The sequence below is a fragment of the Seriola aureovittata genome, chromosome 23 (genome assembly GCF_021018895.1).
Source record: "Seriola aureovittata isolate HTS-2021-v1 ecotype China chromosome 23, ASM2101889v1, whole genome shotgun sequence".
Classification (NCBI taxonomy): Eukaryota; Metazoa; Chordata; class Actinopteri; order Carangiformes; family Carangidae; genus Seriola; species Seriola aureovittata.
In genome coordinates, this window is record NC_079386.1 from 14,717,102 (window position 1) to 14,743,764 (window position 26,663).

The 26,663-nt window shown below is 38.1% G+C and overlaps 4 protein-coding genes across 5 annotated transcripts; 1 reads left to right on the top strand and 3 right to left on the bottom strand.

Annotated features, from left to right (window-relative positions):
• Positions 1-988: 988 nt before the first annotated feature.
• mrpl48 (mitochondrial ribosomal protein L48) lies at positions 989-5,129 on the bottom strand. Its single transcript, XM_056369705.1, has 8 exons — positions 4,964-5,129; positions 3,969-4,027; positions 3,495-3,526; positions 3,257-3,342; positions 2,790-2,959; positions 1,835-1,937; positions 1,627-1,716; positions 989-1,293 (listed from the first exon to the last, which is right to left on the bottom strand). Exons 1-8 carry the CDS (start codon positions 4,982-4,984, stop codon positions 1,216-1,218), a joined length of 639 nt encoding a protein of 212 aa, XP_056225680.1. The 5' UTR covers positions 4,985-5,129; the 3' UTR covers positions 989-1,215.
• A 559-nt stretch (positions 5,130-5,688) lies between these two features.
• Positions 5,689-13,742, bottom strand: zgc:92594 (uncharacterized protein LOC436996 homolog). Of its 2 annotated transcripts, none has more exons than XM_056369703.1 (8): positions 13,352-13,742; positions 11,440-12,105; positions 11,011-11,119; positions 9,502-9,597; positions 8,151-8,384; positions 7,914-7,936; positions 7,333-7,481; positions 5,689-7,207 (listed from the first exon to the last, which is right to left on the bottom strand). In XM_056369703.1, exons 2-8 carry the CDS (start codon positions 12,069-12,071, stop codon positions 6,918-6,920), a joined length of 1,533 nt encoding a protein of 510 aa, XP_056225678.1. In that variant the 5' UTR covers positions 12,072-12,105; positions 13,352-13,742; the 3' UTR covers positions 5,689-6,917. The 2 variants fall into 2 exon arrangements, with proteins under 2 accessions (XP_056225678.1, XP_056225679.1); XM_056369704.1 differs by having other exon boundaries at positions 11,440-12,257.
• A 6,363-nt stretch (positions 13,743-20,105) lies between these two features.
• On the top strand, positions 20,106-21,670 carry LOC130164773 (trichohyalin-like). Its single transcript, XM_056369731.1, has 2 exons — positions 20,106-20,225; positions 20,706-21,670. Exons 1-2 carry the CDS (start codon positions 20,205-20,207, stop codon positions 21,528-21,530), a joined length of 846 nt encoding a protein of 281 aa, XP_056225706.1. The 5' UTR covers positions 20,106-20,204; the 3' UTR covers positions 21,531-21,670.
• Positions 21,671-22,031: 361 nt separating this feature from the next.
• On the bottom strand, positions 22,032-26,179 carry LOC130164891 (macrophage mannose receptor 1-like). The gene is made up of 7 exons (XM_056369885.1): positions 26,146-26,179; positions 25,985-26,023; positions 25,434-25,778; positions 24,304-24,660; positions 23,598-23,689; positions 23,194-23,300; positions 22,032-22,659 (listed from the first exon to the last, which is right to left on the bottom strand). Exons 1-6 carry the CDS (start codon positions 26,177-26,179, stop codon positions 23,202-23,204), a joined length of 966 nt encoding a protein of 321 aa, XP_056225860.1. The 3' UTR covers positions 22,032-22,659; positions 23,194-23,201.
• Positions 26,180-26,663: the final 484 nt, after the last annotated feature.

Genomic DNA, 26,663 nt, shown 5'->3' on the forward strand with positions numbered 1-26,663 from the left:
TACTATGACATTTTTGTGCCATACTATAGTATGACTTTTTTGACATTTTCATGCCTTACCTTACTATGATGCTTTTTACAACCTATTATGCCTTAAAACACTATGACGTTTTTTAATGTTTTATGACTCATTATAAAATGTCATTTTATGCCTTACATTACTATGACATATGAGGGACATTCTTAAGTTCTGACTTCAGCAGACAGAGAATGCAAAGACACTGTATGAAATCCTGACAGGGATGAAGCATCAGAGGCCTTTAATTTCTGAACTTGAGGGATCTGGTTGAGGAGCCAAAGCTGAGCATTATCTATGAACTCACTTAGAAATGCCAAGCCAAGTCACTGAGATGACAAACAGCGAGTTTCATAGAAAATGTTATTTAAACACTGTAAGTCCGGTTGTATGTATTGAGACAAATATAATTTTTTTTTTTCATGCACTAAGAAAAAAGCTGAGCCAAATTTAAGCATCACAGCTAGACCGATAAACCAACCAGGCCAATACATTGGCTAACAGTTACTTATTGCAGATCTGTTTAGATGCCGACTGATAAATGACAATAACTTGAAGCACAGAGATGCAAAGATGTGTTTGAGGTCATTTAGAAAGAGTACGGCCATCAGCACTGAAAAACTTCTTTTTCTAGAGTACAAAATCCCACTCAGTACATAACTTGGTCACTAAATGTTTTTTGTTGTTGGTTTTTTTTACATAGTTTGCATGTTTTTGGATAAACTGTGCAATAATGTAATTAATGTTTATGGTTTCTCAAGCAAGGAAATAATAGAGTGAAAAATAAATAAGCATAAAAGTCATACCTGATAATTGCTTCACTGTAATCCACAGAGCTTCTGTAGTGGGCAGCAAACTATCCACAATGTATTAAGATTATATTTTTATTTCCAAGTACAAGTGTGTCATTTTTGTGACACGCTTGTCATTTACAATAAAAGAACAAAAATGAGGCATTAATTATGACAAAGTCTTATGTTGGAAAAAACAGGAAGGGTTTTATTTTCCATGTCACAGAAGAATGTCAAATATACAGCACAGTAATTTCAATGCAAATTATCACCTTTAGCAGCAATTCCACAGAAGAATGCCAGGGAATAAATAAAATCTAACAGGTATTCCTTGCTAACGACGTGTAACCTTTGTGTCACGTGCAGTTTTTGGAAATTAGGAAGGTCAAACTTGAGAATGTCACAGCTGTTATTGGTTTATCCGAGACATTAGCTCCTCCAGCTCCGGACGCGCCTTGAACCGCACTTTGTATTCAGCCTCGCTGTGCTGTGAGGAAAAGAGGGGAGAGATGGGGAGATTATTACTGAAATGTTACAAAACATTTTCATAAAATCCTTTTCCTGTTTTACTTTAAGGCTGCATATTATCATTAATTCTAAGAAAGTTTCAACAGAGTATTTACTGCACTAACACTGCTTGTGGTGAAATAGTATTTGGCTGATTTTAATGTCGACTTATGCTAGTTAAATTTCACTGAGGTTTTTAATATAAGGTTTTATGTTTATACACTATATGGCATTTTACCCGATGCAGAAAAAAAATCTAAACGTGTGACAAAAAGTGAGAAAAAATTAAGTTTTCTACTTCGTGCTAACTCACCTCTTTCACAGAAAGTTGAACTCCCTCTGGTTGATTCTTTAAAAGAACATCCATGATGACAGGACACAGTAGTGTGTTCAGACTTCTCAACTAGACAAACAGATAGATAACATTGTTCAGAAGTCAGGTCTTTGTCACAGAAAACTAACAGAACATACACTGACTGAGTTAAAAAAGAGACATTAAACAGACAAACTAACAGTTTTACCTGGATGACTCGCTCGTGAGTCTTTAGGACAGCATCGGTGTACATCTTGGTGCCTTGCTCTTGCATTAGCATGACCTCTGTGGTCTTGGTTGGCAAAGCGTAGCTGCATGTGAAAAACAGTAATAAACAAAAATTCAAGCATAAAAATTATGCATTATCTTCCATCTTCTACTGTACTGCAAAAACCTTCAGCAGGCATTTCACTGGATGATGTGTGTCCATGTAGTTTATCTTTTGACATCTGTAAACTTACTATTCTTGTTTACAGTTGGAAGAGTTTACTGACCTTAATCTGTCTATATATATATATATATATATATATGAAAAAAGGGCTATTTGCCCATATGATTTTCAGCTGATGGAGGTTTCAGGACTGAAATGTTGTGAATAAAATTAGTACAAATGATCGATAGAATGGAATTTCTTGAATCCTTCATATACAGTAGTTGTGATCCAGCAGAGCAGGTTTGGGAATTTGGGCACGTAGTTAGTTTGTTTGTTAGTTTTTAATGCTGTGTCATGCCAAACATCGGGAATTACAAGACACTATTTTTATATTATCCGTACACTTTACACTGCTACAAGCCGACAGTTTATCTTCAAGGCTTTCTCCATGTAACTGGTTATATTGAATGTTTCATAAGGGAACAACAACTAAATAAAGTTTAGTTTTTATCTTACTAAAAAGAAGTTAAAAAGAAAAAAGACAACAGAATGATCTCTCTACACACCATATTCACATTTTATCATCTTAAATGCAGCCCACCCACCCAATCATCAGCCCTGTTCTTTATTCTGACCTACCATGAATTCTCAGGACAGATGAATGTTATTAAAAAAAATGTCTGACTAAACCAATAGTTGTTGAACAGTGTGCCACACATATTTTGACCAAAAGCCACTGGTTTAAAAAAAATCAGAGACCTGTCTGTGGTGTCTTTCTAAATATACTCACCACAATGCCACTTTGATGTCGAAGTGGTTGCAGAGTTTGTGGATGTACTGGATGTAGTGCTCCACCAACGTCATGTCGTAACCCGACACCTGCACATTCAGGGTCCCGTACGCTGTGTCCGTCGCTTCAAAGATTGGGTTAATCTGACGCTTGCCTTTCTTTTTCCTTTGCTGAAAACAAAACAAATAAACACGAAACACGTTATGACATCCACGTACAATGTTATTAAAACCAATGACTTTATACCTTTTGTCCAGATGAGAGGCTTGACTAATGGTAGACCCTTCAGTAACTAAAGTAGTCTCAAATCTTAAAAGTAGAAGGTTCAAGTGGGTACTTATTTGTTTTTGTTATCTATGGTTTTATTTTCCAGTTATTTATTATCTATGTTTTTACATGTTTTTAAGATTTGCAGCAGAAATAACTGATGTTTTATTCTAAAAATATAATCTATATTTCAGTCTTACCAAATTCTTTCTTAAAAGGTATCTCCAACTCCCAATCCCGTGGGTTGGCATGTTGTGAAATTGTCTGTCATTTGCAGAAGCTGTGCCTGGAGGGAACATTTGTCCATTTAAGTACATAGTCTGTCCACACATCCCACACATCTCAGTATTTGCAAGATAAATTTAACACGCATAAGTCTGTCTTTAATTCACATGCAAAGGACATGTGCTTTATTCATACAAGTCTTTAATGACTTACCATATACAGGATGCTGGATGGACGGTGTGGCACTTTAAAGAAAACCAAAGAAGTATTAGTCAAACAGTATTAGAAAGTGAGGATGCATACTGTTAATACATATACTGTATTCTTGCAATTGATTAGTTGATCAAAATTATTTTAACTGAAAATAAACAACTGCTCATTGTGCATCTGCAGCGTTATTTTCAAGGCGTTTTTCCTTTTAAAATTGCTGAAATCTGGAATCTTAGTAGTTCATTAATTATGATAACATTTTATTCAACAATTGTTTTTTTAAGTTAAAAACTGTGAAAAATAAAACCCTAAGTTGTAAATAAAATCTTTTTTTTTGTTTTAGATTTCAAAAGTACACCTGTAAACCTGAGATTCTTTATTTGTTGTTATGAAGTAGCATTATCACAGCCTTAAAATGTAGCCTTCAATTTAGGCCATCATACTATATGAGAATTAAAAAGTAAAGCAAAGACTTACCGGCATAATGTAAGGGCTTTATTTAACGCAAACACCTGCTGTGTGAAAGACACCTGCAACTGGATAAAACAGGATAAAATCAACTGTCGTTTCTACAACATAGGTTTCTCAGTATTTTGGATTTAACAATAAAACACATTACTTGTTTTGATTACGGTCAAGCTAATCTGCCTGCAAATTATATGGTGCAACAATAATAGGTATGTTAAAACCAGATTACTAACACATTGCACGTATGAGGATGAAGTGAATTTTATTTTGAAATTTGCACATAGCTAAACTTAAGCTACCCCCATCACCGGATGTCGTCACACTGAACATTTCTAGGATTTGTACTATTTGGAAAATTAACCATCAGTTCTGGGAAACTGTGTTGAGCATTTTATTGCCATTTTCTAACATTTAATAGACCAAACAACTAATTGATTAATCAAGAACAAAACCGGCTTCAAGCTATATTGGCTTGCTGCTTATTCTTGTCTTAACATTATAATAAATTGAATGTTTTACGTTTTTTTGACACGTCAAACTAAACAATACATTAGATAACCTCAGCTTGGGCGACTGTTTCTGATGTTGTATAGACCAAGCGTCAGTCGATTAATCGAGAAAATAATTAGTGATTGGCCAGCTAATTCATTTAAACCTCAAATGTAATAATTTCTGGATTGATAATAGGAAAGAAAAGAAAGCTAAAATAATCATTAACTAATTACGAATTCTGCTTATCTCTGTTTGTCTGATCTTTTGAGCGTTGTTTTCACAAACTGGTCATTTCAAGACAGCACCTTGGGTTAGGAAAACTTCTGATCAAAAACATCATAAAATAAACTTCCGTTAGCTGCTGTTTAAAATCAAACTATAACACAGAGAGATAAAGCAGTACCAAGCTGACAAAGGCTAAAAATGACTTGAACTAAGAGTAACTAACCGCTGCAGTTTGACCTCTGTGAAAAAACAAACATTTAGCGGAGACAGAAAAATAAAACCCTTACCTTACGAAAGACAGGGTTCATAGCTCAACGTCTGTCTGTCTGTATTTAACGAATAACACAGGCTGTCTGTGTGTTTCATTTACTTATCCACATATAACAAGTAAAAATCAAAAACACATGCACTGACTGCTACTGCTGCTGCTGCTGCTGCTGCTGACGCCGGAAGCGTTCACAGGAAACCAGTGCGTGCGCTAACACACTCGTGGGTTAAACGCGCCAGAACAAAGGTTCCGGGCACAGAAATCACTTCCAGACCCAGCGGTGATGAGTATTTCTTTGTGATGAAGTGTAAAGTTTATAAGTGTCAGTGTAAGAGACAACAGAGGATAATTAATTGATGTTTTACTTTTCCATCTTTTATGGTTCTCTTTTTTTATCCAATCTTACTGTGGTGCATTTTTTTATTTTTGCGTTTTGATTTTCCCTGTACAAAGCAACTTGTAACCTTGTTTGGGTGGTGCTGTAAATGTAAAGTTTAAGCCTTTTCTTCTTGGTTTCTCTCTTATGATTATTATAGCTACTGCTTTTCTAGTCTGACTCCAGACCTCTGAATCAACCTGCTTGTTTTCAGAATTTTTTATAACCAAGGAATTGAAACAAAGAGTCAAAAGTTCTCATTTTGAATACCTCCTCTTTGAAACCTTGCAGACCAATTCTGATGTAGTTCAATTGTGTACACTTGTCTTTTTCATATTTCAAAACTGTCATAAAAGGACACTTGACCACACATTTCAACAGGCTTTATTTTCATGTATTATTTGTTTTAGTTTGGCCCCTCACAAAATCAACCATATCAAAATAAAAATCAGCTTTCAACATTCATATATTTCAGGCCTAACATAGCATTTTTTTTGTAGTAAAGTGCAAAAATTCCACATCACCTGAAACTGATATTTTAAGAATAATGTATGAAGAGTGCATAGGAATATTTTAACAATGCATTAATTGCTTTTAAAGCACTATGAATTATGAAAAGCAAAAGTCATCCTGTAGCCTATGTAAACTGTTATTACCACACTGCATTTCTTTTTCTAACATCATGCCAAGCAAACAAACTCTCCAAAGTACCCATGCACTTTGAAGAGTACATCCTCACTCTTTGGCTTGCAATGTTCAACTCTAGCATGAATTAAACAATCACAACAATCCATACACAAAGGACTCATTCAAGTAGATTGTTACCAGCTTGGTGTATTTGTTTAACCATATAACTCTCAGGACAGAGCTTTGACCTGTTTACAAGGATTCTGATTAAGAAGGCTTTCTATGGTGATGGAAAACTGGGAAACTCAAGGAATTCAGACATTTTTGTTTCATTGCCTGGTAAGTTATAGGGAAATAATTTCAGAGGATCTGTCTGTGAAAGACATCTCTCTGTTTTGTACCTGTTGTTCTCTTAAAAATTCAGGTGAAAGTTCTTAAAACAATTTTGTTAAAATCTGTCAGTGCTGTAAAGTCAACTATGTCACATTTTCGAAAATTTTTACCCAAGTGGTAGAAAATCTGGCATCACAGATGAGCAGAGGTTTTGCCAAATTCATTTTCAAGTGTTTGAGTCCTTCCAGCCACATTCTGTCATTACACATTGACATTCATGTGTGTACGTATACAGCAAATATCTTCTAACAAAAAGCACCTTAATTAAGTTAGTAGTATGCAACACAGGTTTAGCATGAGATTCACAATGGCAGATTCTCAGTGCACAGTTAGTTTTATATCCAGCTGAAACAAAGTTATCATCCACTATGTCTCATAGTATTGTGGGAGGGTTTGAGGCAAAAATTGGCAGCTGCTCGAGTCGTGTTTTGTGTGTGGGACATTCAAAGAGAAGATGGGTGCAACACTAAAACAGACACTAAAACCATAACATCTGTTGCACTCACCCACAGTTAAGGATCAAATTCAAAGTGCTTCAAAAGGTGTAAAAATATATGTAAACAAATCATGTCCTCGGTTAAACTCCCCTCTCTTCCTCGTCTTCCTCTTCTCTATCGTCGTCGTCGTCCTCATCTTCTTCCTCTTCACTCTCTTCCTCCTCCTCTTCCCCTGGACTGTAAAGATCATCAGCCAGCTGGTCATGTCCGTCCTCTTCCTCTTCCTCCTCCTCCTCATCTTCCTCCTCCTCCCCCTCACTCCTCATTTCTTCCTCGCTGCTGTCATCGAAGTCATCGTCATCGTCTTCATCCACAGCCTCTTCCTCATTCTCCTCCTGCTCCTCCTCTTCCTCGAGATCCGAGAGATGACCTGATGGGTGGACACATTTCTTTAACCTCTGAAACTCTGGCGTTTCGCTGACTGTGACTTTATCATATATAATGCTTTGGACAAAATAATATTTGGAAATGAATACATGAGGGAAAATTACTTACACATGGAATTAATGGCAGCAACAATGTGACATGGTAGTTCGTCATCCAGGAATTTTCTCATTTCTTCTTCCATCATTGTTACAAGAACCTCCGTCTCCATGTCGACATATTCTGGGTAGAACATGTTTTTTCTTAGCTGCCTACGGCACCTAAAAACACACACACACACACACAAACCTTAGATAAAGCCTTTTTTGATTGTATTCCAAATTTCAAGACACCTTTTTTTACATTTTTCCATCTGCACGTCAAAATAAATATACAGCTGCAACGATTACTCAATTAATCAATCAAAAGAAAATTAATCTGCAGCTGTTTTAATGAGTGATTAATAGTTTTAATGACTTTTTAGGCAAAAATTTCCAAATAATGACAATCAATGTCAAGATTTTATGGGTTTCTTGTGATATGACAGTGAACTGAATATTCATGGGTTATGTACTGGTGGTCAAATAAAACTATTCTAATGTTTTATGTACATAATGATTAAATGATCAATCGAGAAAATAATCAGCGAAACGAACACATAATGAAAATACTTGTTCATTTCAGCACTGAATGAATATAAAAGCAGTACATACTGTTTTCCTGTTGTCTTGTATGCCTGAAATAGGGACAAAAACAGAAGTTTGGACACAAATTATACAAAAAGCAGATTTTAAAAAATCAGCCAAATTGCAGCTAAGAAAAAATAACTTATTCAATAGAGGTCATTTATTGAGGGAATCTATTAAGAATATCAACTTCAACAACTGACCCAGTTTTTGTCACTGTTCTAAAGCTGAAGACATTCCACCTAGTTATTACATGTGTCTCACCTCAATGAAGCGGAAAGGATCGTTTTCCTGCATGAGGCTTTCCATGCCGCAGCGAGCCTCCTGGAGACGGGCCTGGTCCTGGCAGATCCTGGAGATGTTCTTCTGAATGGCCGGCCCATTGGTCTCACAGTGAGTGCGTGTGCAGTCTCGCAACCTGTGGACGAAGCTGAGTACCTTGCCCTTCATGTCCTCACCCAGCCTGGTCAAGCACTGCTCAGAGTCATCCATGAACTTCTGGATGAGGAGAGAGAGAGAAAGAAAACATGTTACCAGGACGACAGTGTGAAAGATCAAACAGGTGGAATCAACCAATCATTTTTCATTAACTTAATAAATGTGTTTATGAATAAATTTCCAGCTTAATATACTGCATCACATATTAAGCTATTATCTTAACGCATTCTCTCAAGTTTAGTGAACTTAACTTAATCGAATTTACATTAAAACAAGTGTCATTTATTTGACTAAACTTGACAAACTTAGTTCTGTTACCTCAAATTTTTTAGTCAGCATGGAAGCTTACATTTTTTAATTGAACCAGTTTACAATGTTTTACAGCATATGTATGTTCTGCAAGGGTTACAAGCCCTCAGTACCATGGACAATACAATACATCATGATACAAAACTCGTGATATGTATTGCGTGGTCTCTTTACACCGGCTGCTTTTTATTTTTTGCCATTTTGATAACACAGCAGCAGTCAGTAGCCATCCATACATGTTTTTCCTCACCTATTCCATACTTTGTACTGCAGAGGGCGCAATAACATTTCTTACAGAAAACAATCTTCAAGGAATTTCACTCCCCAAATACAGTGCAGCGGGATGTGACGTTAGTAACACAGAGATATGAAAATGCTCCACCTACACTTAAGTCATGGGTGTGGCAGTATTTCAGCTGTCCTATAAAATATGGGGACCCTAATAAATTAACTTCAAAAATTAAACAAAGTTTTCATTTTTAGATGTCTCCTATTACAGCACCTTGAGCAACAGCAAACACACAACTACTCTTAGCATCTTAATGTTGCTGTCCATGGTGCTGAACCATTTATGAAATAACTACAAGTCATTCTGTATGTAAGGGGTACCAAATAATTAAATGACACAACAGAAGCATTTTATTAACTAGTCATCATCATGAGAACATAAAACAACAGGCTGTGAGGCTTTAAATTCCCAGTCTTTCTAGTTGAAAGTTAATAATATTTAAGAAAATGTCCTTCAAATTTCTTGATTCTAAAGGCAGGCATGCACATTAGCATAAACCATAATTTATTTTACAAATAGTCAAATATTGAACCGTAAAGTTTGTTAGCCCTGTTGAACTTCAAGTGTGTGCCATTTTACCTTGTTCTGTCTCTCCTTCTCCTTCTGCTCCTGGAGTTTTTTCTCCGTCATGCTGTACTTCCTGTCAACCCTATACAGCTGCTTATCCAGCGTGCCCTGGTGAACACGAGGAGACAAGAGCTCAGTGAAAAATCACAGCAGATTTCAAGATTTTAAATATTACAAAAAGTAATCAATCACAATTACTACTGTTCCAATGACAAATACTTAATAAGTGCTGCTTACAATGTCTTTGAAAAGTCATGTGGACAGCCACTGAAATATCTTGTCTTCACATTTGCTTTTTATTTCATCTTAATGTCTTTGAATTTGCTATTAAATAGCAGTAACAGTAGAGAGCTACCATTACATCTGATTAGTTTCTTGATCTTTTTTCTGAAAATATCACAAATGTAAAGTGACTTAATAGAGTTGTGCCCATAACACAGCACCATATCCTGTACCAGTACTGCCAGTGTAGTGACATTAAAGTCCAATAAATCTCAAAAATTGCTTTGTTCTCCTTAAAAATTTCTTGAAAATTAGATTATCCAATGTAATAGACACTATCAATGATCTACGCACCATTGGAAAGATCATTTAGACCTTTCAACAACAGAAATACAAGGAGAAAAACACTCTATTAAATGGGAAATGGGAAATTATGATGAAATTTTTCAGGAAATTAGTAGGAAAATATTGGGCCCATAAAATTAAACATCGCCTTTACATTAATTTAATCTTTCTTAAGTGCCCAACCATCATATAAGTTAATCAGAGTATAAAAGTTATCAGCCAAACACTTGAAACTTTGCCTGTGGTTGTGGTTTGCCTATTCCCCCAGAACCATTTAAGGGGAACCAACAATTATGTGGAGGATCTTTCATTGTTCTATAACTCCATCTGGCTGCCAACACAGGGAAACACTGCTGGAAAATGTTCAATGCCTACTGCCTAACTGTTGAAATTGAAAACATTATGTTATAACTTAGGTTTAAAGGGACACTGGTTATTGACACTGGTTATACTGATGCCATTTATGCAACATGTTGAATTCAACATGTTACAAACTGAATATCCAGAGCAACAAACTGGAAGCCTCTCAACCTCACACTCTGTGTAGGAGCATGGAGGCACAGGAAGTGGATTTAAGAGAGACCACAAAGTCATGTGACTCTTCCATTCATTTACATACAGCCATACACACTACAACAACAGAAAGATATTCATTCATTGGTATTCCAGACTCATCACAGGACTTTGTTTGAGCCAAACAATGAAAAGGTAGTTTAACTGAATGGAGTAGGGTACAAAGCCCCAAGCTCTGAGCTCTAACATGTGTGTTTCAGAGCATCATCATGACTATGTGAGACGTGGATAGGGTTTAAAAACAGAAACCATGCCTTTCTTCAATGAGACTGAACAATCCGCACTGCTGAGCTATTCCAAAATCTTTATAGAGGAGGGTGGGAATTTCCTAGCTTATTTTTTCACATAATAATAATATAGGCAGTGTAGAAGTAAGTGTACCTTGAGATCCTTCATCGTGTTTTTCAGGGTCTTCATTGTGTGTCCCGAGTGCTCTCCTTCTATGGTGCAGGCGTTGCACACGCACACCTTGTCATCCATGCAGTAGTATCTGGAGTTGCAAACCAAATAAAAACAAAATTCAAATAAAACTTATAACAGACAGAAGTACAGCACTGCATTCACTAATGAAGCGGTACTCAAATACTGCCAAACAACTATTAGAGATATATTAAATTGAAAAAAGGGGGGAAATGTTGTGCATCCCTAGTTTATATCAGACACTTGTTTACATATCAACTAACCATCACTGACTAAGTATTATTTTACTACTCCAGTATTTGTGGCCCAATAGGTGGATGGGTGATTAGAGTAACCCTACATAAAAACCCTGTGGGATGAAGAAAAGCAGAATTTGACCATGTCTCCTACCTGTATATCTCATCATGCTCTGGGCACTTCCTCTTCCAGAAGTCGTTTATCGGTTCTGTCAGCGGATGCTCGCAAAACGCCGGCAGTTCCAGATGTGGCTTTACGTGCTCCTCGCACATAGACACCTCGCACTTCAGGCACGTCTTGACCGCATATGTTGACACAGCAGCAGCAGCTTCCTGCTTGTCTCCTCCTTCCTGAGAAACAGGAGCAGCAGAGGACCCGTCCCGAGCACCACTGATGCCTGATGCCTCGGCGGCGACTGAGGGGCAGTAGTCACATGGAACAGCAAACACAGCCCTGGTTTGCCGTGCTGCCAGCGAACACGATAGCAGTTCTCTGGACTTTAAAGCTGTAGCAGCTGCAGTGGTAGCTCTGCGTCTATGACGGTAGTCATCAGCAATATTGGCTAGTTTGAAATTTTTCTGAAAGCTGGTACCACAACGGTGGCTGTCGCGGCATTCTGGGCAGCGGAGGCGACCTCGATCCGCTTGCCGCTTTAGGTGATCGAGGCAGTTCTTGCAGAAGTTGTGCCCACAAGGAAGCAAGTGGGGGTCACGGTACAAGTCCAGACACACCGGGCAGGTGAGCTCCTCTTGCAGGACGCTGGACTCTGACTTGGCCGAGGCCATGTCAGTAATCGGGCTGCAAGGCCAGAGAGATGAGCTGGAGACACGTGGATGTAGTGGGAGAGGGGAAAGTGATGAGAAAGATGCGGATGGATATAAGTGGAAACAGCAGGATGAGGAAGTGGTGGAGACAGGAGATGAAAGGTGAAAACAGTTAAGAGAGAGATGGAGATTGGCAGAAAAGAGAGACTGGAGAGGAGAGTGATGACTGGATTATTAATTATTATTATTACTATTATTAATAAGATATAAAATGAAGAAAAACAGAAAGCTGGAAACAAAGCAATCTTTGGCATTCGTTCTTTAAGAATAACTGAACACCCAAATAACTAGTTGCAGCCCTCTTTGTTTATATAATCAAGGTTGAAACATGAGTTGATTACTTGATTAGACAATCGACAGAAAATGTACAGCTTTCAATGAATAAACCAATTTCAGTCATTTTTAACCAAACAAGCCAAACATTTGCTGGGTCCAGGCTTTAAAATATTCTGTTTTACTGCTTTTCTCTGTCATGTATGACTGTAAACTTGGTTTAAAACTGATGGTTGGTACAAAACAAGCAATCTAAATACATCCCCCTTGGACTTTGAGAAATTATAAGTGGCATTATTCAGTGTTTTGGTCATGTTTTAGACAAATTAATTAAGCACTTAATTGGGAAAATAATATGCAAATTAGTCAATAAGGAAAATTATTTTAAATGTGCTTTCATTATCTGTAACTGAGAAACATTTCAACTATTTTGTGACCAAATGTGAGATTGGCTCCTCGACTTCCTCGAATCAGAGCATCATTATGACTTCCTTGTTCCTGTATATGTCTAAATAATGGATAGAAATGAAAGTGAAAATACTGTAGTTTTAAGGCCTTGCGACAACCTCTCAAACAAGGTCATTTTGTCCTGCTTGTTCAAAACCGTCTCTACTCTATTCAAGGGCTTTGACCTAAAGGTAACCTGCTCTGTGTTGTTTACATGAGACAAAAAAAGTGGTGCCCCAGTTAGTCCGCAGTGACTTCCAGTCTTCCACCTGCCAGCTATAGACATGATAAAGGCCTGTGTTGCTGCTCTGACAACGGTTACCCCTTAAAGATTAACCTATCTCCGTTTATTTAGCATGTTTTTCCTGATGGCTGCCCTAACGGTGCGTTAAGTGGTCAACCAACAATTAGTTAACTTTCCTGCTCGTTAGTTTCACTAATCTCCTGGGGTAGTGATGAGCTAAAGCAAAATACGAAAGACAGACACACAGACAGACAGACGGGTTGTTACCGCTGCTTACCTTGATAATGTAAGTACGTATATATTGTCCTCGTACAAAGCTAAAACACTCGGTTATCAGAGCTGTAAAAGCTGTCTTGATCAAAACAAGATAAGGTCGAAGTCTCAGATCTCGACGCTGCGGTGCACCTGTCGCGCTGAGGCTAACATGTTAACGTTGCGACCGGTTAGCTCTGCTGTCTTTGTTTTTTTTCGCCTTTTTTTTCGTTCCCACAGCGTCCGCAAACAGTCCCGGAAGCTTTAGGAGTCCCAGGACATATTCCAGTCATCGGGTACTTAGTTTATCATCTGGAGTTTTCGGCATTTGACATAACGGCACGAGCTGACAGACACCTGTGCGACAGACGAACGGACGGTTAGCTGAAACTGGCAGGTTGATGCGGAGAAAATGATCCCTTCACGGATCCTCGGAAATCCCGATGTTGCACTACATTCGAATGGTTGACCACCGAGGACACTGCGACATGAATGTTGATACAATTTGAACAACAACAATGGATAAAGCACATTAACAAATTAAAAAACGTTCAGTACCAGTCAAACATTTGGAAACACTGTCCCACTGAAGTGAATGTGTTGTGAGTCATATAAAGTTTTCTAAAATTTTCTTTTAATCAATTGTGTTTTGGACAGAATGCAATGGAAATTAGTTTCCGTGATCATTAAGATACAACATCAAACAACACAGCATCTTTATTTCTTTTTATTTATGCGTTAAAACAACAAACGGTTGAAAAATAAACATTCAACAATAAACTTTAAATCTAATATTTCTCATATGAAGGCAGCAGGCATCAACAATACACCATCTGACACCATTTCAATACACTTCAGCTGTAGGTAAACTCTTTAAAAACACAGAGAGAAAGCAAGTTTAAATTCATTGCCAAAGAAAATGCACTCATTAGTTTTAGTTATATTTTCACAACATGTTTCTTTAAAAACAGTGATTTATGTTAGACATACACATACATAATACATTCAAGTAACAAGAATACAACCGGCAACCCATATAATTTGATAAAACTCCAAAGTCAGATGCAATCCAAACTATTGTGTGGTTGTTTAAGTAAGGTGTATAAAAAAGTGTATTTTAGGAAAAACTAATAACTTTATTATTATTTTCTTAATTACATCAGATTCAGACCTAATGCTCAGATTAATTATACTTTATTAAACCAACTGTCACTTTGAGCATTTTTTTTTTACATTTCTTCAATGTCCGCACATTACAACTATATTTAAGATATGATCATAGGATTTAAAATTTAACCTACCTAAAGATACTGTAGATCATAGTTTAAAAAAGAAAAACATAAAAGATATAAACCTGATGTTGAAAGCAAATATTTTATAAACCCACCGTCCCTTCACAAAAATTAATGTGTAAATAAACATAATTTGGTTTGAACATACCGCCACCTCCAACTTCCCATCTGAGTCATATAGTGTAAAAATAACATTGGTGTATATAGGAAACCTTACAGCTATTTGTTCATGATTCCATACATCTTTCTCCTCCAAAAGGAATCATTTTTAGCGACACTAGAAACTTGCCTTTGGGGATGACAGTGATGGTCTCTTGTTCAGGACTGAAATATCTGAGCAACTACTGGCTGGATTGCCATTGTATCAAGCTGATATTTGTTGCACCTTTATTATAGTCCCAAAGTGTTCATTGTCAATCATCTTCCAGGCCTGTGAGGAACTCCCACTTTGAAGAGGACGGGACCACGAATAGTGTAGCCAAGATAGAAAAGCATGGGGCTCACCCCTGAATCATCTTCTATTGAAACCTGGATTTTCTTCCCACCAGAACAAACAAACATTTCCTGTTGTTCATGCTCCTGTGACCTGGGGAGAGAGTGGCAGGGCTCTACCCTGACCGGGAGAAGGATATCTTGGATTTCTGGTACTTGCCACACTTCTCCACTAATCCACATGTCATTGATCCGGCAATCTTTCTTTTTAATTCTTTCATCTTGTTCATCAGCCAGCTCAGCATCCACCTTTCTTTCCACAATTGCATCCAATCTTGATTTGTGAATGCATTTGCTCAGTCCAGAGCCCTTACCAAGAAAAAACAGAGGCAAAAGGTAACGGCCACGAAGGTACTTGGCATACTTGCCTTGCTCAAACGCTTTCTCCATGTAAGTGACGTACTGTTGCAGGTCGGGCTCAAACATGTGGTCAAGAGGCAGCTGTGCAGGCTCTCCTCTGGTTTCTTGTTCCTCATTACTGTCCTCATCGTCCCAGGTTCTGTCGTCTGATGCATTGTCTTCCATCACCTGTTGGTCTACTTCTTCATCATCCTCTTCTTGCATCACCTGAGGCTGCTGCTCGGGCCAAAACAACAGCAGAACCAAAAGGCAAAACTCCGGGCTTCGCTGCCTCTCATCTGTGCCCAAGAATCTGTGAATTATTGTTTGGAGTTCTCTCACCGGGGTGAGGTGAGGAGAATCAGGCGCCCTGTTGCTCAAGATGATGTTGGAGAGGATGTACCTCTCTGCTATTTTCACATCATCAACATTTTCCTCAAAGGTGGTTTTCAAAACTTCTTGGATTGCCTCTAACTCAGACACTGTTTTCTCACTCTCCTCAAACTTAGCACGTCTTCCCTTTGACCTGAAAAGGCCGTGATTCAGACAATCAACAAGTCCTGGAAAGCTGGTGGATTCAGCTGCTGTTCTTGTTGTGTAGTTTTGGTAACAAAGTGCAACATCCTTCCAGAAGTAAGGTGGCTCAAACGTTGTCATGTCAGGCTTGGAGTAGGTTAGGTACCACTCAAAGAAGTCAAACTTGGCTTCAACTTCCACTTTTCTGTTTTGGATGATTGTCCTGCGTTGCTGTGCAGGGAGTTTTTCAATGGCTTGGTTTGCCACTTGAATGAAACCAAAAAGGCCTCTGTTGTTGAAGGAATTGGAAGTGCTCACAGTACCTTCTGTGCCGTTCATCTCTGGACCCTCTTCTCTCTCAGCTTTCCTCTCCACGTCTTTAAATGCTTGGAAGGCTGCTCTCATCATGTTTAAGATATTATCTGATCTCTTGGATTCTCTCATAAAACAGTTCTTATAGACCTGCCCAAGAGTGTCAGCCACATAAGAGTTGTCTTTAGCTCTTAGAATGGCTCTCTTTGCCCATTCTTCAGCCTTTTCATAGTTAGGGGGGCGCTTTGCAACGTAATTGAGACGGGAAACAGTTTGGGGGAAAATGGGGTTTTGTTTGAATTTATATGATGCAGTTCTCAAGACACGTAGAGCTTGATAAAAATTCTCCTTCTCCTTTATGTCTTCAATTAACCTTGAGAACTTGTTTTTCCCCCTCTCTCCCATTTCTCTCTTTGTCAGCAAATCTTTGATGAACTGGATCATGTGTGGTTGGGCCTGGTCTCCACAAAGTGAGAACAACTGCATCACTATACTACTCCTGGAGATACTTTTGTCGGCCAGTAGCTCCACAGCTCTCTGCGCAAACTTTTGGAGAATCATACATACGTGTTCACAGCTTAGTTTGGATGTGTCGATAAAACCAGTAAAAGGCTCCATTCTTTCTTCAAAGGGGGGGCCTCCATGGATGGGATCAGGTGGTCCAAGGACCTGTTGACACTCCGACATCAGAAGGTAGGACTCAGGAACATACGCGTTCAGCAGTGCCAGTAAAGAGAACAGTTGCGTGTTGGTGGAACTTGGTTGGTCTTTCAAATACTGTGAAACATTTTCAACAAGATATTCCATATATTCCTCTGCTGTCACCTCCTCATCACCAATCTTAAAGATTCTATCACTGATGTCAGAGCCCACAGTTTCTGCTGTGTTAAATTCCATGGCGGTAAGATTAGACTTTGAAACAAAGATGAAAGTTTTCTTTTCTTCTTTTTGGATTTGCTTGCAAAAGGTAGTCCAGCAGTATTCAGATACCTGAAGAGGTGACACGACAAAGCCTGTATTAATACTTTCTTTTAAACATACAACTATTTATATATCCTATTGTTATTATTCTTAATTATATAACCTTTATTCCATACCAGTTTCTAATAAGTCACCCTTTGTAAAGGATTTTTATTAGGCTCACTGGTGGCGTGGCTCAATGGGGCAATGACAGTGAGTCAGTCAGTCCACCTTTTAAGTCAAGTCTTTGGTAACTTTTCATGTAGCACCATGTTGTCAAAAGTTGTATTGTCCCAATATTTAAGTTTTTGGCAAGAATTCCAATTTATTCTATTTAATATTAATTATTTTATTATTATTTTAGTTAGTAACAACTTATATACCCTTTTATGATTAGTGATTTACCCTTTTCTGGTCTCTCAAATTTACTGTAATTTAATTTAATGATGTTGTATGATGTAACCCAGTTTCTGGCCACATTTATTTGACTGTCTGCAGATTCCTGATGATGGAACACATATAGGCTAACAAAAACCAAACGTTTACAGTGCTATAAAGTTGAATAATTAAAACAAATAAAAAATATTAAATCACCTACCAAAGACATTTCCAGGAAACTTTTTATTTTTAATTCAAAAGTTTCATTTTGAAAATAAGTAGATCATTTTTGGAATGGGTTTTGAAATTCTTGTTAGTATTAATTGTTAATTCAGTTAAGTGAAAAAGGAAAACTTTGAGTAGTAAAATAACAGTACATTACTTACAGTACCAAATATTGCACAAATCATGATCAGATTCAGAATCAGAAAAAGCAACAAAAAATAAACAACAAATGTTAATGCAAATCTTGTTACCTGTTTGAGTTCCTGCAGGTAAGTGGATGACGGAAGTTGCTGAGGATATTATTTATAAAAATTTTGGAGCCACGCCTTCTGCCTACTGTACATTCATGTCACATCATGTCATTGTGCTGAGCGTCATATCTCCTATAGTGATCCAACATTTCAATGACAGCAAATGTGAGCCTATTGTTGTTTGTGTGAGTAAAAATACCTTGAATAGCTTGAGCTTAAAATACATTTACAGTGAAGTGAAAATGAAATCCTTCAGGTCAGTCAAACAGGATAATAAATGCTTTCCTGTAAACAGACAGTGAACTTTATCAGCCTGCCTTTCTTAATGTGATTAACCTTTCAATTAAAGAAACCCTGTATCATTTTTCAGTTTATTATGAAATAATTTAAATCCAAAAAACAGCATTACATCTAAAAAAGAAAAACAAATTTGAGAATTCTATAACAATGAAAATTACAATGTTAGAGTTTATTATCCCATCTAGCCCATAATATACAATGCATAATCCTAAATCTAAAAAGTATAATATAGTTGTTTTCACATACTGAGTGGCTACAACAAATTACAACCAACCTACAATAAAACATTACAGCTGTACCGATGAATAATGTCATATTAACAAGTTCTGCTATAGCTCTAAAGATGATTTCACATGTTTCTGCTCATTGTCTTGGTTTTACTAGCCATACTTTTAATGTTTGAATGGGAATACAGTTGCTCAGATGTCAGCTTTGTACCCCCCCCCCACCACCACCACACACACACACACACACACACACACACACACACACTTAAGTTTTCCATGAATACAACACAACACAAACCAAAGTTACTTATTATCTTCATTACAACAAATAATGTGTCGTCAGTGAAAAGCTGCTTCTCTAAAACCTCTCCATGCAGGAGTCTTTGAATGACTATGAAGAATTAATGAATGGATTAATTAATTAATTAATTATATAACCTACCTGAGATTAAGTGCAATGAAAGACATGTAGAAAAACTGGTTTCATTGTTAAAAGAGTAAAGAAGAATTTCTGTCATAGTATTTTTAATGACTAATGTTTGAGTTATAGTAAAACAAAAGAATGAGTAACAAGATAGTTTCCACATGTACTGTACTGTATTTCAGACACACCCTGCTTCTCCTGCTGTGCCGGAAACTGAGACACAAATGTTGCAAAGTAAAGTTTCATTTCTCATTTTTCTCACTCTGTACGTGTGTGTGTGATCGTCTCTCTCCCTCTCTCTCACCTGCTGCAGGAGTGAGTCACACTCACCTCCGAGCTTATTTCCACCTTTGCACCAGTTCTCTTGGGTTTAATGTATAAAACAATTTCCAAAATAAAAGGACTCATTTGAAGAGTTCATTTTAGGGTGTAAAACTCTAAACCACACTACGCCTTATGGAGCTTTTGTGTTCACTGATTTGTTGTATGTCGTTAACAATGTGGGCCTGGGATGTGTAAGTACACAGTAACACAAGATACTGATTGGGGGTCAGACCAGGAAACATGGTGTCATCTCCACTTTGCCCTTAAATTTTCAAGAGAAAAGAAACTCTGTTTACTTATTGATACCAATAAAAGATGTCTGTGTTTTTCTGTGCTTGAATTTATTGCTATTTTTATTGTATATTGCTTTTACTATGACCTCATTAGTTACTTATTCATGTATTTATATATATATAAATAAATAAATAAATAAAGTATCTATCCATCTATCTATCTATCTATCTACATGTAAAGTACCATGTTTTTTACCATCTAAAATAGTTTTGTTAGAACCTTGATGATCCAGAACTCATTAGGAGAACGTTCTGTGACATCATGACTGTAGAACTCTGACATCATAACATTCACTGGAACCTGCACCTGCACCTGCAGAGACTCTTCATTCCCATCCAGCACCCTGAAGTGAGCACCGTCTCCGCCTTCAGCACAAACCCTCAACATTTGTAAAACATATCTACTGTATATCTTGGTCTCCTTGTTACAACGTGAACACCTGTATCCGAAACGTCCTCAGCTCGACAGCACGGTTTCAGGTCCAGCTCAATCTGTGAGACACAAACTGCTCTTTGTCACTGTTAAGGCTCTTATCAGAGCTGAGATGAACCGACAAAGAAACCAGGTAAGATTTTCTCATTTCACCTGGAGAAACTTTTCTTTTTTTTTTTAGAACTGTGCCTCTCTCATGGTCAGCCCCCTTTTCCCTGCTATTTATTCATATTTTGTTGAAACGTTCAACAGTTTGTTGAGTCTCATATCTAGAAAGCTCCATAAGAAATATAGTATTTTGAATATTTTCTTTTTAATAAAAAATATAAAAAGAACAGGATGATTTTATGATTGTAGGAGGGTTTCTTGGGCAGAAATGTGCCATGTTTTTTTCTCTCAAAATGCCAGATCAAATGAGATAGACAGATACTATACTGGTCTCAAAAAGTGTTTTGATTTCATAGGATATGTATGAATTTGAGTTGTTAGCTGTGGTTACATGTTGTCCTGTCCTTAGACTAAAGTAGATTCAACTGTATAAATAAGTGTAGAGGTTGTGTTCAGGTGGGACTGGAGTTTAAACATGAACTACATGTGTGTCTCTATGTTTCAGTCCTCCGGGACACAGCAGTTTGGTTCTGACCTGTTCGTCCCAGCTCAGCACAGGCCGGCCTCAGTGCCGCTGTACACTGAGCAGCAAAATGCTGTGGAACAGGGCCTCAGAGACGCCCTCTACACTGCTATCAATGAGATCAAGTCTCTAAAGGAGGAGAACAAGTCTCTAAGGGACAAAATGCACCTGCAGCAAGGTGAATGGAGGCAGGTGGAGAGCCAGCTCCAGGGGGAGCTCAAAAGAACCATCAAGAAAAGGCAGGCTCGCACGAAGGCCCACATTGACGTCCTGGCCCTGCTCGCTCAGCGGGAGGCTGAGCTGGAGAGCAGAGAGGAGGAGTGGAAGGCCAGGTGTGGAGCACTGGAGGTGAGCCTGCAGGAGCTGGTTCAGAGAGAGCAGGAGGCAGAGCTGGAGGAGAAACTGGCTCAGAAAGATCTGGGGGAGACAAACATTAAAAACAAGGAGGAGGACAAGAGTCAGGAGGAACAGGAGGAGACAAAGATTAAAAATGAGGAGGAGAACAACAAAATGAACCTGCAGCAAAGTGAATGGAGGCAGGTGGAGAGCCAGCTCCAGGAGGAGCTCCGTCAGAAAGACGAGCTGCTCAAAAGGAGCATCAAGAAAAGGCAGGCTCGCACGAAGGCCCACGTTGACGTCCTGGCCCTGCTCGCTCAGCGGGAGGCTGAGCTGGAGAGCAGGGAGGAGGAGTGGAAGGCCAGGTGTGGAGCACTGGAGGCGCACCTGCAGGAGCTGGAGAGGAGAGAGGAGGACTGGAGCAGGAGAGTGGAGGAGGCAGAGCTGGAGGAGAAACTGACTCAGAAGTAGCTGGAGGAGGCAAACGTTAAAAGCAAGGAGTAGGAGAATAAGAGGGTTACCTACAGCACAACATCCCTCTTCCTGATACCCCTTTCTCCCTTACCTTACCCCCTCCCCACTTCCTCATTCCCTCTACTCCTTTTTCCCTCACCCCCAAACCCTTGTGCATGTATTCCCTGTTGTAAATATGTAAATACAGTTCTGTGTGAGTTCATGCATCTGCTGTAATTTTCATTAGTCTAAATACACTGAGTCGGCACAGTTTATTCTCACAGGGAGATGGTCAAAAATAGGATTTGATTGATCTGATTCAAACATAAATACATTTTTTTTAAAAAACATATTATAATAATAGATTAAAAATGAACAATAACAAATATTTCATTTAAAACAAAACCCATAATTAACATGAACAGTTTTATGATCCATGGCTGGAAGAGAAGAAGAGAACATCCGACTCACATTAGATCTGTATCACAAAATACAACTCAATGAATCACATTCAGAAATTAAAGGTATACGAATTTACTTTATTAGTATTATGTCTAACAGTAACAAGCAGTGAAAATCTAAATGAGTTTTTAAAAAGTTATGTCATCTGGTGCACGGCGTCCACTGTGTGTCACCTCTCTAGCCCTTGACCTTATGTAACACTGTTTGTAAACCCACCTGACCATGGCGGCTTTGCATACAGTGGGGGGGTTGGTGTTTTTGGCTATAAGTGTACCGTAACATGTTTACAAAATTTCCATCAGGATGAAGATGGTAAGTGGCATCGTCATCAGGGAAGTCTAACACAACAAACTGTGTCTTTGGTTCTAGGGCAAAACTTAAACAACAATACAGTATAAAACATTAATAAAACATCAAATAAAATCCTAAATTAATTCAGAAATGAATGGAGTTTCTTTCAAATTAAAAGTCTCATTGTTATGCTTTTCTTTAATAATAAAATGATTGATCTTCTGAAATAAAAACAAAAAAGTGTAAAACAGCACATACACATAAATACACTGAAGCTAGGCACAGTATTAAAATGATCACTCTCAACAGTCTCATCAACAGTTCAACTGAAGCCACTTTAACACCAACAGCTGCACTGAAATGATGTGTGCGCCTCTGCTTAACATTTAGCATCCTGTAATGAGACAAAAAAGGTTTTTGGAATATTACATCATTAAATAAGCACAAAACTTTTATTTTGAAATAATTAAACTTGGTTCAGATGTAAAAGGGACTTTTGCTTCGTCCAAATATTGACTTTATGTCTCCTGTTCAAAAGTATTTTGCAGGCTTTTCAAACTTTTAGACATGTAATGTAAACAAACATAAAAACATTTATCAAACAGCATAGGACAGATTACTAAAAGAAGTAATATGTAATATGTATACTGACTGAACTAATTACTCATTATTACACTTTGGCTTTGTACAAATTAAACACCAATATATGTTAACATGTGAGTTTTAAAGGTGCTGACAGGAGGCCAGGCTAGCTGTTTGCACTTTTTTAAGTCTTTGTGCTATGCTAAGCTAAGACGTGAATCATTGAATCTTTTATTCAAGCAGTATCATGTCAGAGTCAGCTGATGCCTGCTGATAGTGAAGTACTGCATGACTGAAGACTGTTTACGGTGGAGCATACCTTTTAAGATTAGGCCGCTACACTCACCTGTCTTCTCAGTGACCCACGTGACGTTGGAAGACAAGTCCACGTTTGTCACCTCGCCAGCGGAGACTGAAATCAGTCACTCTCTGATTTCTCAGGCCTGTTTCCAACTGCAGGAAAACACCAGTGTTACAGAAAACATACGCTCCATTCGTCCCTCCAGCCAAAGATCCAGAAGCAGCTTTATCTCTTCATCTCTTAATGGGATTGTAAATGATTTAAGTTTTGAAACACTAAAAAATATGAACAAATCTATTTTTGTTTCTTACATAAACAAATTGTGGGGCTTTTATTTTTTTAAGTTTAAAGTGGTTACTAATGGTCTCATTTTCTTTCTTTCAAATTCAGATGCACACAGATCATATACACATATAAAGTAGTTTAAATTTGTTTAACTTTTTTTTTACCTTTTTCAGGAGTTCATCAGTGACTGTGGAGTTGGTGAGATCCACATCAGAGCGCACCTTCATCCTTATGACCACCTTCTTCACTTTGAGACCTGCAACATCCCATTACAGAACCATAATATCAGCGATCAGTCATTGTAATGCAGCTAAACTCCAAACTGTTCTTGCAGAATGATTCAGCATAAAACAGTAAAACATTGTATTTCTTATTATTATTTCGAGTTACGGTGTAATTGTAGAATTGAGCATCAATCAAAGGTAAGGCAGTAAATGACTGTGCTATTTTAGCTACGATGAAATTCGTAGATCTAACAGGATATTAAACCTGCAGTGACAGATTTTTGGCCACTTGGAGGTGAAACTTTTTTTTTTTTGAGAGCCAGAGAACAGAAACACTGAGCTGAAAGGTGCTAAAATGCTCCATAGAGCTGAAAGGAACTACATCATTCTCTACAAATTATCCCTTTATTCATTCAAATAGGCATGTGAGCCATTCTTCATATAAAGATATTGATTATAGCCATTTTAAGTTGGGTTAGCGCTAAAATAATAACAATTTCCACAGCTTTATTTGTATTATTACAATTTTTTATAGAAAGCATGATTCCATTTCTTCCCTACATCCTTGTTTTTATAGATATGAAATGGATCAATGCTGAAGAAGGTCTCATCTGTCATTTTTTAATTTTGCATCTCAGGAACTCACCGCCCTGACAGACAAATGTGGTCTTCTGGTTACAATTTGCCGCAACCCAGCGTCCCTGCTGCGGCACTGCAACGGCGGCACAGTCTCCCGAATAATGCCAACCTTTCAGCCAGTACCTGAAGGAGGTTTCTCTTCCATCCGACCACATCCAGGCGTCTTTGAACAGACCGATCCACGCGTTTTTGGGAAGCAAGAAAGAGCCTATCCAGGCCTCAATTAAATTGGCAATCTCTGAATTATCTGCCCCAGTCTTTACATAGGCCAAGTCATTGTGCTTACTTCTGCAATGCTCTTGACTGTCGTCCCAGCTTTTTTCCTGTGAGTAATACACATACCTTTCCTTGCCATCCTCCCGACCTATAAAAACAAACAGGGAGATGGCAGCAAAAGTGAATTTCAGGACTTTGTGCTGCAAACCAAGTAGGAGTAATGCATGAAATAAAAGTAAGAAATAAGATGAAAATTATTTTTAGATGGCTTTTAAATGACATGCTCTCAGAATAGAGAGGAACACGTATGCATAAGAGACATCCTCTTAAATCATACAGTGGTTTGCGCAGAGAAAAACTGTGTGGAAGGTGAAGGAAAATGTCCATGATTGTACAATAACAAGCTGAAAGTGAATGTTGCTTGAAGTTATTTACAGAAGTTAGCCAAGTGAAGTGTTTTTTTTTTTTGTCTTGTGGCTTTTTTTTATAACCAGATCACTTGCTTTGAAGGCTTTTATGAGGTCTAAAAATATTAAACTATCCAGTATTTGACAAGATAAAAGCTAAAACTACAGAAAAGAAATCCCTTTAATCATCATGTTATTTGATAATTAGCACTAAAAACAACCTGACCTGACCTGATTATGGCTCAAGAGAAAAAAAGTCTATGGATGTTATTCATCCTAATGGGAACATGAACATCCAATAGTTAGAGGGAAATTACTCAGTCCCAAATTTCAACCTCTTTCTGCGCTAGAAGAAGAGTCAGGGGACTGAAGTCAGTACAGCTGTCAATCAATTTTTGGACCAAAAGCAGCATCTAGTCCTGTGGCTTTATCGTTGTTACATCTGGATTTTAAACCACATCTGGATTTTAAACCACATCTTTTTGTATCACTTTGCTGTGTGTCATTAACTCACGCTCATAACACACAAAACATTTCTTGTCTCCACACGACATGTCGTTCCACGCCTCTGTCTCCGACATCTCTCCACACCATTCATCTCCCGCCACATTGTTGGGTTCACCCTCCTTCCACTTGGTGAAGTGCGCTCTGCCGCTGCCGTCGGACCACATCCACCTGTCAGCCGCTCCCTTGTGAAGCCCGATCCAGGTGTGCGCCACACGACCGCCCAGCATGTTGACCAGCCTGTTCTTGTCATCCATGTTGTTCACAGCGGCCAGGTCGGTGTACTTCACTCTGCAAAAGCTCCGAGCCTCGTGCCAGGTCAGGGAGCCGGTGATCAGGTGGTACTGCTGAGATGCTTCAGGCAAAAGTTTGGAAATAAAAAAAAGTCGGGCAGAAATATTCGACAATTTGCGTCAAATTCGCATGTTCACTGTGAGCTTCTTATTCTGAAATAAAATTATTGCATATAAAAAAAACATTGCGCCATTGTCTAAACATTTTACACTCATTTCACTTTTTGTAATCAATAAAAATTAATGTTTGGCCTTAACGGGTACTCACTCAGCTGAGCGGTGATCCTCTGAAACAAAACCAGAATCCCTGTGGAGAGAGAAAACACACACACGCGCACACACACGCGCGCGCGCACACGCACTTTGTTATTTTCATCTTTTAAATTGCAAAATTGCAAATTGCTCCAGTAACTTTTTCATTTTGCTCACCAGTGAAGGGGATCACACTTTGTAGCCACACCATCTATCTGAGAGTCAGAAGAATGAAAATGATATTTACCAACATCTGTTATAGTCAATTCATTTTAGATTAATTGTGTAATTTTTATGCTTCCATATTCTATAGTATAAAAAAAAATTAAATTACTCGTACATATGTTTTTAACATGTAGTCTTACCTCTCCTGTTGTTGAAACCTTCCACAACCAACTCTGTTTAGGAGTGCAGCTTATATGTTGGCAGCACACATGGAAATTTTTTGTCCCTTTTTCATGTCATTTCATGCAAAAGTCGTCAGTCAGTGAGAAGGAAACGAGCAGATTTGGTTACCAGTGGTCCTTTGACATCAGGAGGTTAAACAAGCTCATTTGGTTGCCCACCTTTGTGTTTCTCTCGTCTGTCTGCAGTGTTGCTCTGCAAGTCTTAACCATGCTTGTCTAAAATATCCAGTCAAATTGAAATAATTGTTTTATTTAAAATTACACTTTACAGGAAAAAAATATATACAA